We start from the raw sequence: 14649 nt of genomic DNA, 5'->3' as shown, positions 1-14649 counted from the left end.
GAGAACCATTTGGGAGTGACAAGAGGAACCAGGAAGGTGCAGGGAATCCAAGACTGTGGAGAGAGTTCAAGACCAAAGGTGGAGAGATAAATTATGTCAGATGCTGCCGAGGTTCTAATTCTATATTGTTTATAAAGCTCTTGTAACAATGTAGGAAAATGCTTATATTTTAATATTTAGTGGAAGCAGGTCCTCAAACTTTATATAGTGTGTTCTCAAATATGTTTTAAAGTGCATAGGAAAAAAAAGCCAGACTAGAACAAAATATTAACAGTTGTTTTCATTGGATAACTGGTTTAATTTCCTTCATAATTTTAAGTTTTTAGAAAATAACACCAAGCTCAAGGCAAGGGTAAGGATCCCTGTACCTGCCAGCCACCAAAAAAAAAAAAAAAGAAAGAAAGAAAAGTTTTTTATATTTTTCATGTTTTCTACATCAATCATATGTTACTCTTATAATCAGGAAAAAATGTAAAAATAAAGCAATAGAGCCCATTGTAACAATTGTTTGTATTTTTCTAAAGCAGAAAAGTTACCTTTCAGATTATTCTGTATATGTGACAGCCAAATTGATTTTATATACTTAAACTGTTTTGGTCAATGGAATAAAGTTTTAAGGGCCATTAGAGTATATAGCAGATTAGCATCTAGTATTTCACTCTTATAGCTGTTGTGTGACATTACTTGTCTGCTGGGTTCAACAGTTGGATTCTCATAAAATACATTCCTTTCCCCATACCAGGAATTAAGAATATGCACTGTGAAAACATTTGATAAAACTACATGTCCTGTTATTCTTTCCTCTTTTCTAGATAGAAGCGGATTCTGTGATGTCTTCAGTAAATCCAAATTCTTCTGGTAATATGAATGTTAATATTAATTTTTAGTACCCTTACATTTACAAAACTAAAATTGAGAAAAAACATAGAGACTATAAAGTATTATGTTTAAGTACATCTTTGTTTTCTCATTATTCAAAAGAAAGGTTTTGGTTCTTTTAATTTTGACTTTTTTTTTGTAAGGATGATATGTTTATTATAGGAAATTTTTAAACCATTGAAAAACATAAAGAAAATGTCACTCATAATTTCTGTATTCAGAGTATGATTCTGGGTTTTTGGATTGAACAGCTGTATGAATGGAAGTGAAAGTTACCGAAATGGGAAGACTGGGGAGAATATTTGGGGGAGACCAAGAGTTCAATTTTGAATATGTTAAGTTTGACAGGTTTTAGTCCACTATGTCAAAGCAATTGTGCTGTATGAACATGGAATTCAGAGGACAGCTCTGGGCTGAAGAAATAAATTTGGGATTCATCAGCATGTAGATGGTTTTAAAAACCATGGGAATGGATGAGACCACCTGGAGAGATAGAGTGGACTAAGAACCTTAGGAACTACAGCCATTAGAAGTCAGATGGAGGGTGAGGAAATGGCAAAGGAGAATTAGGAGTGACAGGGAGGCAGGAGGAAAATCAAGAGTGTTTGATCAAAAGCCAAGAGAAGCGGATATTTCAATGAAGAAGGTGTGGTCAGTACTATCCACTGCTGTTGAAAGGTCAAGTAGCATAAGAACTGAAGCGTGTCCATTGGAGGTGGCAGCCTGGGGGTGTCCGGTGACTTTAGCAAGAGGAGTTTCCATGTGTGATGAGTGCAGAGGCCAGGCTAGAGTGAGCTGAAGAGAAATGGAAAGTGATCAAGTTTGGCAATGTGAGCAGGTACGTCTTCCAATAAGTCTACAGTGGCTGTGGATCAAGAGATGTTTCATTTGCTTTTTTTTTTTTTTTTAAGATGGAAAATCATGTTTCTAAGCTTAGCAGAGTGATCTAATGAAAAGAGGGGAGAGGAAGATGAGAGTGAGAGGTAAATACCTATTGTGTGAGGAGATAGGATCAAGAGCATGCTAGATTGGCTTTTTAAAAATTACCTTTTTTTTTGAAATAACTTAAAGCTTGCAAAAATGTTGTAAAATAAAAATAGTACAGAGAAAAGCAATATACCTTTTATCCAGATTCACTTATTGTTAACATTTACCCGCTTTTCCTTCTTATTTGCACTTTCTTTCTTTTTTTTTTTTTTTCTTTTTGTCTTTTTCGTGACCGGCACTCAGCCAGTGAGTGCACTGGCCATTCCTATATAGGATCCGAACCCGCGGCGGGAGCGTAGCTGTGCTCCCAGCGCCGCACTCTCCCGAGTGCGCCACGGGCTCGGCCCCTCATTTGCACTTTCTAACACTGCCCCCTCCCCTCTACTGTACATAACCACAGTATGCTTATCAACTTCATAAATTTGTAGAAACTATGTTTTTATCGAATTTACCATCTATATTCTAATTTTGTCAGTTGGTCTCATAATGTCCTCTTAGTATAGGAATTAGTTTTTGGTGCTATATCTCTTTAGCTTCCTTTAATCTAGAATGTTTCTGCAGCCTTTTTTTTCTTTTCTTTTTTTTTAAAAAAAAAAGACAAAAACAAATTTTATTTCTCAACATAAGCTCCATCAAGTTCAAGACACTTTTGTAAGCCATGATACCAGCCATTTAGTTCATCCCTAAAGAACTGAGGATCCTGGGAACTCAACCATGTCAATGTAGTCCTGTTTACATTAACTAAAGAAAAATGAGTGCCCTTTAAAGATTTTTTTAAGAGTAGGAAACAAAAAGAAGTCATAAGAAGCCAAATAGGATGGATGCCTAATGATTTTCCATTGAAAGTCTCACAAAATTGCCCTTGTTTGTTGAAAGAAATGAGCAGGAGTATTGTGGTGGAGAAGGACTCTCTGGAGAAGCTCTCCCAGGTGTTTTTCTGCCAAAGCTTTGGCTAACCTTCTCAAAACACCCTCCTAATATGCAGATGTTATTCTTTGTTCCTCCACAAAGTCAACAAGCAGAATGCCTTGAGTATTCCCCAAAACTGTTGCCATGCCTTGGTATTGGCATGGTTGGTATTGGTTGATTGGTCTGCTTTTGCTTTGACTGGTCCACTTCCACCTCTTGGTTTGATTGTGCTTTGCCTTCAGGATCGTTCTGGTAAAGCTGTGTTTAATCTCCTGTTACATTCTTCAGAAAAATGCTTCAGGATCTTGATCCCACTTATTTAAAATTTCCATTGAAAGCTCTGCTCTTGTCTATAGTTGATGTGGGCTCAACAGTTTTGGTACCCATGGAATGGAAAGTTTGCTCAACTGAAATTTTTTAGTCAGAATTGTGTAAGCTGAATCTATTGTCTATGGTGTTGCCTATTGTTTCTGCTGTTAATCGTTGGTTCTTTTCAACTAGGGCATGAACAAGATTAATTTTTCCTCACAAATTGATGTGGATGGTCTGCCACTGTGGGCTTCATCTTCAATATCATCTGATCCCTTCTTAAAATGAGTTATGCATTTGTAAACTGCTTATTTCTTTGAGGCATTATCCCCATAAGCTTTTCATCAAGCTTCAATGATTTCGCCATTCTTCACCCAAGCTTCACCATAAATTTGATGTTTATTCTTCAATTTTAGCAGAATTTGTGTTGTTCGGATAGGAGCTGTTTTCAAACTGATGTCTTATCCTTCTTAGTGCCTCAAACTAGATCCCGCAGTGCCCTGGCACCACAGTGACATGCACAGTTTGCCACCCAGCCCAGGCTCGCCGCTTCTTCCAGCCAACTCTAGGCTTTTTTTTTCCTTTTTATAACATTGATATTTTTAAAGAATACAGGCAACCCCTCAGTGTTTTGTTTTTTTGTGTGTGTTTGGTGGGGAGCAGCTAGCCAGTGAGGATCCAAACCCTTGACCTTTGTTTTGTTTTTAAAGAGCATTCCTCATTTTGTGTTCACCTGATGCTACTCTGTGATTAGGTTGAGGTTATGCCTTCTTGGCCAGAATGCTGTTTAGATGATAGGTCTCTTTCAGGGTACCACATCTGGAGGCACACAATGCCCATCTGTCAGTCACAGGTGATATTAATTTTTATCAGTAGTCAAGATGTTGTCCAGTTTCTCCATTGTAGTATTTCTTTTTTATTTTCTTCCCTTGAAACTAATAACTAATCTGTGGAGAGACACTTTTAAGACAGTGCAAATATTCTGCTTCTCATCAAAATTTTCCCCCAGATTTGGTATTCATTTATGATTCTTATGTGATCTAGTTTTTGCCATAATGGTTGCAGAATAATTTTCTAATCCCAGTGATTTCTTCTGTCAGCTCTTGGTGTTCTGCTATAAGCAAGAGACCTCCCTTCGTCCTGATATATTTATCCTTTTATTATTACCACGAACTAGTGAATTACTATGTTTTTAGCGATTTATAATTCATGACTGTACTTGATTTTATTATTGCTGACATTGTCACATTTTTGGCTTGTGAATGCTCCCTCAAGCCAACCCCTGTGTCCTTTTGACTGGTTTGACTTTTTCTTTATTTTTAGAAATCTTTTTTATTTATGATTTACAGAAGAGTTACAAAGATACTACAGAGAGTTTTTAACTATCTTTAATTCAGTTGTAAGAAAGATTGAGACATAAACAATATAAAAAAGTCCCTGTTAAAATTTGAGAGATGAAAACTACGTCTGAGATAATTATACTAGATAGAATTAAGAGATGATTAGATATTGCAGAAGAAAAAGAAATAGTGAACTTGAAAACAAGCAACATCAGGGTATTTCAGAAAGTTCATGGAAAGATTTATATTATCTTTTAATTCTATTTTTCCACAAACTTTTTGAAATACTATCATAGAAACTGTCTAAAATGAAACAGAGGAAAAAAGACGAAGAAAGTAAACATCAGTGAGCTTCAGGACAACTTTAAGGGGCCAAATATAAGGAAAATTTAAGCCCCCAATGGAGAGGAGAGAGAGGTAGGTACAGTTAAAAAAAAAAAGTTAAATAGTGCTGAAAAAGTTTCAAATTCAGTAAAAACTATAAACTTTGAAATCCATGCAGTTCAATGAAACCTAAGAACAAGAAACTTGAAGAAAACTACACCAAGGCACAGCATAATAAAATTATTTAAAAGCAGTGATAATGTTAAAAATGATCTTAAATGTAAGAGACACATTACATACAAAGGAGTAACAGTAAGAATGACAGCAGGCTTTTTGTAGGGAACAATGAAAGCTGGGAGAGAGTGGGGGCATGTCTTTTAAGTACATGCCAAAAAACCCATCAACCTAGTTGTATTAGTCAGTTTTATGTTGCTTATAGCAAAATTCCTGAAACTGGGTGATTTATAAAGAAAAACGATATTTATTGCTTACAGTTTCTGAGGCTGAAAAGTCCAAAGTCCATATGGTGGTGGTGACAGTGACCCAGGGGTCTCACATTGCAAGATGGTGGAAGCAGAGAGAGAGAGAGAGAGAGACAAACTCTTCTCTTCTTTTAAAGCCCTCAGAACCATGCCCTTGACCACCATTTGTAATCCATTCACTATGGCACGGTCCTACAATCATCTCTTTAAGGCTCCACCTTTCAATTACCATAATATGATTTCCCACCCTCTTAACACTCAGTGGAAGCCAAGTTTCCAATACAGAAAACTTGGGAACACAATTCAAGCTCCAGGGAGTTTTGGAGGGACATAATTCAATCCACTGTACTAGTATTCTATTCTGAGCAAAATATCTTTCAAAAATGAGAAAATTAAGGCTTTTCAGCCGTACAAAAGCTGAAAGAATTGATCACCAGCAGATTTATTCTACCACAGATATTAAAGGAACTCATTTAGGAAGAAGAAATGGTTCCAGATGGAAATATGGATCTACAGAAAGGAATGAAGAGCACTAGAAATAGTAAATGGATAAATACAAAATAATTTTTATTATTTGAATCTCTTTAAAAGATAATTGGCTGCTTAAAGCAAAAATAACAACAATGAATTATGGGGTTCATAACATGCAGAGTTAAAAATCAATGACAACAATATCACAGAGACCAGTAGTAGGTGAAGTGAAAGAATAAGTTTGCAACTAGAAAAGTCCCAGAGAACAGTCATCTGTCCCCTTTATAAAAAATGAAGAAACTGGGCTTCAGAGAGGAATAATAAAATAATATAGAGAATTAATAAAATAATAGATACCTGGCATTTCTACAACTCTTTTTTTACAAAATACTTTTACATGGAATTCATTATTTATATTATAGATAATAATTGCAGCCATCCTTTCCTGAGCAATTACCATGTGCAGACTTCTGATGAACGCTATGCATTGATTATGATATTTAATACAACTCTGTGGTATTATGATTATCCCCATTTTATAAGTTAAAAAGATCCTGAAGGTCAGAGGTTAAGTAATTTGCCCAGGGTAGCACAGCTAGTTATTAAGTAGCAGACCAAAGTGGTCTAACCTCCAAGCTTACCCTCTTAACCAACTGATAAGCCCTTCCCTTGATTTTTCATAGTGCCATGGGTCATATTGATAATTGTGACAGAATTGAGGCCAGTGTGCATTCCCTCTAAAGAACTTAATTAATCAATGAGTTGAAGTCAGGAGTGGGGTCAGTACATAAAAGGCAGATCACCAGGTTCTGTGCAGTTGCTAAAGGTTGATTTCAGATTTGGTTCTGTGCTACCTAGCATCCAGAGCAGGTAGGGAAGCACGAGCAGGAACAGCGGTCAGTGTCCATGCAATCAAACCTCCTATTCTAGAGAGGCATAGTCTTTCCTGGCCCAGGATAGTGCTTCCATGGATGTCAGTGTCTACAAATTGTTCAGTAAATACAGTAGTGAATTTTGTAAGGCTGTTCCTTAAACTTTCTTCAATGTAGGCCAGTGTTTAATGCCAAAACATGTCAGGGACATTCTATGAAGGGCAAAGACCATATGCTCCAAGTGTACAGATCTCAGATGATCTGACTTCATTGCAAGATAAATTGTAGGGCATTTTATGCGAATAACAACTGCTAAGATTTATGGGACTTTTGCTTACTATATGCTAAATGCTGTGAATGAGACCTGAATGAAAATTATCCCACTGAGCCCTCACACACTACGTGTTATTATATCAGGTCTGTATGCAATATACCTAAGGAAGCAGCCAGAACAAAGTACCTCAGAATTTTGTTTTCAGGAGGTACCTTTTTAAAAACAATGAACCTATCTTATTTTCATACTTAAGAAAAAGACTTCCAGGAACTTACTTTTAACCTTCAACTTTGAATGATGGAAAAATCAAGATATTGATTCATCATAACAGTAATTCCATAATAGTTTGACTCAGTCGTGCTGTCCAGTGTAAATTCAATTGAAAAATAATTTGTGGATGATTAGTTTAACAGTCAGTTGGCTTGTATGCTTTTATCTATTACTATCTTGTCTGACTTGTTTTAAACCAGACAGTTGACTATTAAACATATTATTTTCCTAAATTTAAATTTCCACTTTCTAGTCTTTTAGATTCTGTTGTAAAACACCTATTGTTATGTATGTTTTGTTGTTTTAGGCTCCTACCCATGGAACAAAGGCCAAAGTACACCAGGGGTGAAGGTTTTGTTTATGAGATTTCAGATTTCAATTGGCGTCTTAGTTCTTTTCTAGAATCAGGAAACTGTATACAGATTAATATTACCTTATCTTGAAATCACAATCATAGGACCATTTTGTAGTATTGCCCATAGATAACTCACACTTAAATGTATTTATTTAATTACCCATTTATAGAGTGGTGAGTGTGTTTCATTGGAGGGATAGGAAAGAATTGGGAGACACAGACATTGACCTAAAGATGGTTTAAAAAATAGATATTATGTTATAGAGAAGATGAAAAGTATTGTCAGTTCCTTTACGGCCAGATGTTACATGAAAACCTCTAAGAGCTCAGAGGAGGGCGATACTCCATTCTTGGATGAGGTGTGGGCCTGGAGCCAGATGTTGAAGGATATGTGGGATTTGAAAAAGTGGCCAAGCAAGAAGAGAAGGTGGTAAATGAATGCAGTGCAGACGCCAGCTGCAGGATCTTCCTCTAGCTCCTGTTGCACACTCTGTGCTGTCTGTGTGGAGTTCTTCACAGCCGCTCCTGCCCTGCAGTGTCCACCTGCAGTAGCTGAAATCTCTTCCTCCTAGATCCTTATCTCTCTTACAGATCTCCCTGCCCTTTGAGATTTGCATACCCAAATCTACCAGCTATCATGCTGTTGATACAGTGCCCTCCCTTAAACAGAATGTACCCTCCCTGGAATATTTTTACCTTCTGCAGCAGGAAGAAGTATAATGCATAACTGAAAACGAGCTGTGTTCAGCAGAGCAAGCTGGCCTGATGTGAGCTGAGAGTTGAGAAGAGGGGTTAGGGAACAGTTTGCCTAGAAGGAAGGATAAAGCTTTAAATTCTGCAATAAGGTATTAGGACTTCACGCTATTAACATTGAGGTAACTTTGAAGCTTTATGAGCAGGAGATGTAAATAATAAAAAAGGTAACAATTCCTGTCCGTGTTTGATAGAAATGAGGTTTTATTGGGTCAGATTTCTCTATTCTCGTGAAACCTGTTTTTACTCATTTTCCTTCCACTATTGTAGTAAAACTTGATTTCTTCCATTAAGGTAGTTTTTTCCCCTTTATTCCCCTACTCTTCTGCAAGAAGCTGGAAGAAAATATTAGCCCTCTGAATTTACTTCTGCATCTTGCTGTTACAACTCACCATTGCTGATGCCTCTTTCACCTTTTGTCTTTACAGTCTTTTTATGCAAACACATTATATCATCCCTCCCCCCGCCCCCATGGTCTCAAATGGTCATAACCTGAATTTTATTTCTCAAAGTGGAGAAGGCTTACATTATGCCTTTTACAAGTCCACTTTGTCCTTTTAAGCCCTCATTTTTAGGCATTTTCAATCCCTGGAAAAGTTAATATATGGCACCGTGAACGCGAACCCTCCCTTTTCTACTAAATCCAGGACCAGGCTTACAGTCCAAATAACCTGACATTTTTTATTGTTTTCTCCTTCACTCTCCCCAGGTTTATTGAAGTTTCTAATTTGAGTTCACTGTGATAGCCAGACACTAGACTACTTTATTTTCAAGAGGATTTCTTTGTGTGTGCTGACCCTGAAGCTTAGAACTGTGAACCACCAAAAATGTACATAATGGAACTTTCAAGAAAAAAATTTATGTAGTTTTATTGGACTTTTTGAATATATCCAACTCTGTGGTGAAAGGTGATTATCCTCCTAGGAAACTGCTTTAAAACAAAAAAGTAGAAAAGATAACGTTCTTAGTCTGTCTCTCTATGACATATCTATATCACATGTATTAAGTTGCTTGGAAAGTAAAAATAAGTATATATGTTATTATAGAATATGAGGAGTCCATTTGGGTAAGGCTAGTTTATAAAATGGAAGGAGACATTTTCCATTTGTATAAAAATGTACAGACTTGGGCCGGCCCCGTGGCTCACTGGGGAGAGTGCGGCGCTGGGAGTGCAGTAGCGCTCCCGCCGCGGGTTCGGATCCTGTATAGGGATGGCCGGTGCGCTCACTGGCTGAGCGCGGTGCGGGCGAAGCCAAGCCAAGGGTTGCGATCCCCTTACCGGTCACAAAAAAAAGACCAAAAAAAAAAAAAAAAAAGTACAGACTTGCAGAGCCAGGAAGGATTTGTAAAGAACATTGTTCCCAGTGGTCTTCAAGCCGTAATCCTCAATCCTGGGTCCTGTGGGGACACTTTCAGGGGAACTGCGGGACAGGGAAGTCTGGGGAGCCCACCTTTCTTCAGACTGAATAGCTCTACTTCCATCTCTTCTACATTTAAGCTTTCCTGTTTTATAAAGAAGAACCTTTTCTAAAGCTAAAAAAAAAAAACAACCAAAATTTGCAAACTACTGATAGAGTCCAACAACACAGGCAATTTCTGAACACCTTCTATGACATATAATGATAAACACACATAAACACATTGATCTACATGGTTCCTGATATTTTTGGAATCCTAAGTTGTAATTTCAGTAAAGTGCGTTTAGGTAACTATTATTAGTGAGACAGTGTACATGAAGCACTTAACATTTTCTGAACATATGCTTTCACTTGGAGTGGGCGACACAGGTAATGAATTTCTCTTGGGTATGAAATGATGTCAATAGAATTATTGAAAGCCTTTGAAATGGTAATTTTAGGTTTGAATATTGTAACAGCAGGTGGAGCTAGTATAGGAACACTCTTTCTAGGCCACATAAAGAGCAGCAAGATGTATAAAACTTACATTAATGTGTTTGCATTGCTGAGCTTTAGGAATAGCAAATACATTGGCTTTGGAAAGTGATCATATTACTACAACACGAAAGCCAAGCTGAATGAAAACTTCGCTATCCTTTTTAGAAAAGGGGCTTGCGTTTGGATATGTGTTGCCTTGGAAGACTAAGACAAGTTAAGGGTGTCTTGTGGGGGAGGGATGTATTTACACAGTTTAATATATGCTTGATGAGTATGACCCCTAGAGCATTGACTTAAAAAATAACGTATATGAATCTGTGGGAAAATAGTGTGAAAGAACTTGATTACACATACATTTATTTGTGTTATTAGACTGCTTTTCTTTTAAGTGGTAATAGACATACGGTTTAAATGCACATTCATTTTCCCCTAGTAAAAACTAAAGAACAAGTGCTTTGTAACCCACAAGATTGTGAGATAACGACCTGAATCCTTTATAGCTCCAAAGAGTGATGACTTATCTGAATATGAAATTTAAAAGATATCACCACTCGTGTGCTTTTTTTTTTCTTGTGAATCACGCATTGAACTATGGAATTGTGCTTTCCCCCCCTTATTTCTCTAAGTCAGATGCAGTGATAAATAAAGAGCAAATATTATGCATACATTTCCTTCCTCTCTGAATTTTGTTTGTTTTTTACTTTCTAATATGGATTAAGAAATTGGAGTTTCTAAAATGATGGTTTGTTTTGCTGCCTATGTGAATAAAAAGTGACTTACTTTTTGGCATTAGTTTACAGAGTTAGGAGATATTTAAAGTACACATCTTACTGTTTTTCGCTGAAAACTAGAAATAACATCTTATTTGCTATTATTTATTCATTACATGTTATTTTTTCAGCAAACATGTAATGAATGCCTGCTCCATGCTAGGCATCATACTGAACACTAGGGATACAGTTTTGAAAAATGTGCATTTTTTTCTTTCAGCATGTAACAGGCAGACATGTAGTCAAAATAATTACTATAGGTGCCAATAGATTCTATGACTGTGTTTGGTCACAGGGAAGGCACTCATCTGAGAGAAATCAGAGAAGGCTTCAAAGAGGAGGTAATGCTTGAGTTGCATCTGGAAGGAGATATAAAAATTCACTAGGAGAAAAAAAGGAGAAAGTGCATTCTGAGCATTGTTTTTCACCATGGCAAAGGTATGGGGTGTGAAACAGCATACTGTCTTGGGGCAGCACCAGAAAATTTGCTTGGGAGGCTGGAGAGGCAGGTTGGGGTAAGACTGTGAAGGGTTTCATGGGACATGATACCATTGGTGAATAAATTATTCAAGAATTTCAAGTAATCTACATGCTATTTAATTGATTAGCTTTTGATGTTCATAGGAATGTGGTATGGCTAGACTTCAATTATAACCTCAGCTACCAGTTTTAAATATGTTCTCTGGTCACAAGAGTGATTAGGTGAGAATGGAGCTGCATCAGTACGTATCCTTAACAACTACCGGGAGAAAAATTCTACGTATGTTAATTTAACACAATACCTGCCAGGCCCTCTGCTAGGTGCTGGGAGATATGTTCTGTTGTCTGGAGTACAGCCAGCTGCCTCCCTGACTTTTTCTCTTGGTTGTCTCTGAAGTGTTGGACACTTCACATGATGGAATCACAGCTCTTCATCTCGGCCCCAGTCCTGCTCTTCCCCTCATCTTCCTTGTCTGTTAAAATGACTCCTTGAGCCAGCTAGTACTCAAGCCAGAACCTACAGGTTACTCTCAACATTTCTCTTCTCACCTGCCATGTCTGACTCCACTGCCAGCACCCTCGCACCACATCTCTTGCCAGCAGGCTCCTAACTGGTCTCCCTTTTAGAGTTTTGCTTCCCCCCAATCCTTTTTTCAAGATAATAACCAGAAAGATTTTTTAAAGACCTAAATCAGATCATATCACTTCTCAATTCAAACCTTCTATTGACTTCCTACTGCAACTTAAAACCCAAATTATTTACCGTGGCCCACAAGGGCCTGTGTGTTCCTGCCCCCGCCTCCCTCACCCACCTCCTCTAGTATTGCTTGCTCTTGCTCACTGTGGTCCAGCCACAATGGCATCTTTTCATTTTCCCACTTTCTCACCCCATGGCCTTTGCATGTGCTGTTTCCACTGCCTGGAACGCTCTTCTTCCCATCCTTTAGCCAGTTGGCGTCGTCTCACAGATAGATGTTAGCTTAAGTCTCTCCTTCTTCACCTGGGTCTGCTCTACAAGAGGATTTCTGTGACTCTTTCACAGCCTCCTGCTTTCCCCTTCATTGCACGTGTCACAGTTTGCAGTTGAACCTGTGTGATGAATGTCTCTCCCACTAGACCAGTAGCTCCCTTGGGACTGGAGTCATGTGTGTTCTTTTCACCTCTGTTTCCAGAACTTAGTACACTGCTCAGCACACAGTAGATCCTAAAAAATTGTAAAAGAATCATTTAAAAATGTAAAGATAGACTGACTTTTTTTAGTTTCTAAATCTTTAACTACAAATAAGAAAAACATGGGAAATTCAGAGAATTATATTCTACATTTTTCAAACTATTAGAACTATTTAAGGAAAGGTATATAGCTCAGTATTACCTCACCAAAAGGAAAAGGGTGCATGTGGTCATTGTATGATTTGGGGCTGTTTTTAAAACAGAGTGATAACTGTTTTTTATGGAAGTCCTGAGGTATACAAGTGAACTGCTTTTTTATATGTATTTAGAGCTCAGTTCACTAAAACATTTAAATTCTTGGCTCCGCTCTTTAAACCTACTACAAAGATCACATTAGAATTCATTTTAATAGACATTGTAAGCACAGTATCCAATCTCATATTATCATGCTGGGCTCTTTTATTATGAGAGTAGCAGGAAGCTGAGCCTGCGGCTGCTGAACACGTTGTGGGGTGTATCCAGGGCTGGGATGGTGCCAGCTCCATTGTTTATGTAATATCCTCTCCACCTTTATCTGTGGAGTGCAATTGGTATTGACTTTTGAGAAACTACTTCTCTGACCCGATCTCCCAGTTGGGGAAAAAACCTGCTGTAATGACATCTGGCTAGGAAAAAAGGGATCAAAGAAGCCTAAGGAAAGAAAAGTTATGAGTCCTTCTTTAATAAGTAGTTTCGTGCCTGTCTATTAGATCTTTTAGAGGGAAGAATATTAAACTTTTTCAAGGTCACTATTCTTTTATACCCTGAAAAAGCTCAGTGAACCCAAAAAGTGTGTCTCGTTTTTACTGTTGATTGTTAGTGTTGTGTCTCCTCAGCATTTAGGAAAATGTCTTTTTGACGTCATAGGTCTTTAGGAGTAAATACTGTTCACCGAAATTAAGATAAAATTTATTTGTGAAATTTATTACTGTTCATTTATGTTTTATATTTTCTTAAAGAGGAAGACAGTCATCTTTGGCAAATTTTCTTCCCCTAACTGTTAGGTGTATCGCTTGAGCAGTTTTTAGATATTGTAAGGAAAAAGAAGGAAGCTCAACTGTATCGGAATGAAATAAGACATATCTTCACAGCTTTTGACATACGCTGTAAGTGTTTTTAAAGTTTTTAAAGTGTTTTGATGTAAAAAAATTGCTAGTAAGAAACTGTAAACCGTAAATGTATATACTCAAAATCAAATAAACAATATACTTGGAAAATTCTTTTACTGTATTGACTAGCTATCACCTTAGGTGTTGGTGTGAATTTTTTTCTCCATCACTATCTTAAATTCTTGACATTTACCACAGATGAAGTAATAATTACAGATACGTATATATGTACCTATAAGCATATGTATATATGTATATAAGATAAGCATACGTATATATGGTACCTATATACTTAAATGTTGTGCCTTTATTGTAATGGAGACAGCAGAAAGACTGGCCATGTGGGGATATAGGCCATGAGCCACCTATGGAAGTGTGGGACACTGTGTGGCCTTTTCCTTCAAGTCTTGCTTTGACCCACACATGGTTGAAGGAATTGTTTTCCCTCCTGGGTGTGGCTGAGAGGGCTGGCTTCAGATCCCCTAACCCCACGGTTCACACACAGGGTGAAAAGGCTTGTAGAGTCTAGGTTCAGTGTCTTGGCTGCTGTTGTGGTTTCCCCCTAAATATTAATATATCATAATCATAACACTAAGCAAGAAAAAAAAGTGACTTTTAAAGACTAAATTATTTTGTCAGTTCTCAAAGACTCAAGGCCTAATGCCACTATTATAATGTATGTCTCTATATAGTCCTTTCTCTGGGACTTATAAAATCAGCAAAATGATAGGGATGGAGGTGACCTTTGAGATCGTTCAGGACTGATTCTAGATTACATTTTACTGGATTCTTAAATTCTTCTGATGAGACAATCTCGGATTACCTTATATGTAAAATCAACTATAAATTACTGCTTTTCTCCTAATAATATATTAAAATAAAGTTTCACATACATGTTATAGCTGAAATAACAGTTAATAGGACTTATAGAAGTAAGTAAATGTTTTATATTTTGTTTTCA

The 14649-nt window shown here is 37.2% G+C and overlaps 1 protein-coding gene across 1 annotated transcript in view; it reads left to right on the top strand.

Moving 5' to 3' along the window:
* Window positions 1-14649, top strand: part of EFCAB11 (EF-hand calcium binding domain 11) — a 147174-nt gene that overhangs the window by 3806 nt on the left and 128719 nt on the right. Inside the window, exons 3-4 of the mRNA XM_063091785.1 lie at window positions 813-858; window positions 13584-13685. Coding sequence (XP_062947855.1) covers window positions 813-858; window positions 13584-13685 — 148 coding nt within the window. The remainder of the gene's footprint in view (window positions 1-812; window positions 859-13583; window positions 13686-14649) is intronic.

Source organism: Cynocephalus volans, chromosome 3, assembly GCF_027409185.1.
Source record: "Cynocephalus volans isolate mCynVol1 chromosome 3, mCynVol1.pri, whole genome shotgun sequence".
In the NCBI taxonomy this organism is placed as follows: domain Eukaryota; kingdom Metazoa; phylum Chordata; class Mammalia; order Dermoptera; family Cynocephalidae; genus Cynocephalus; species Cynocephalus volans.
This window is presented reverse-complemented; position numbering and strand designations above follow the sequence as displayed.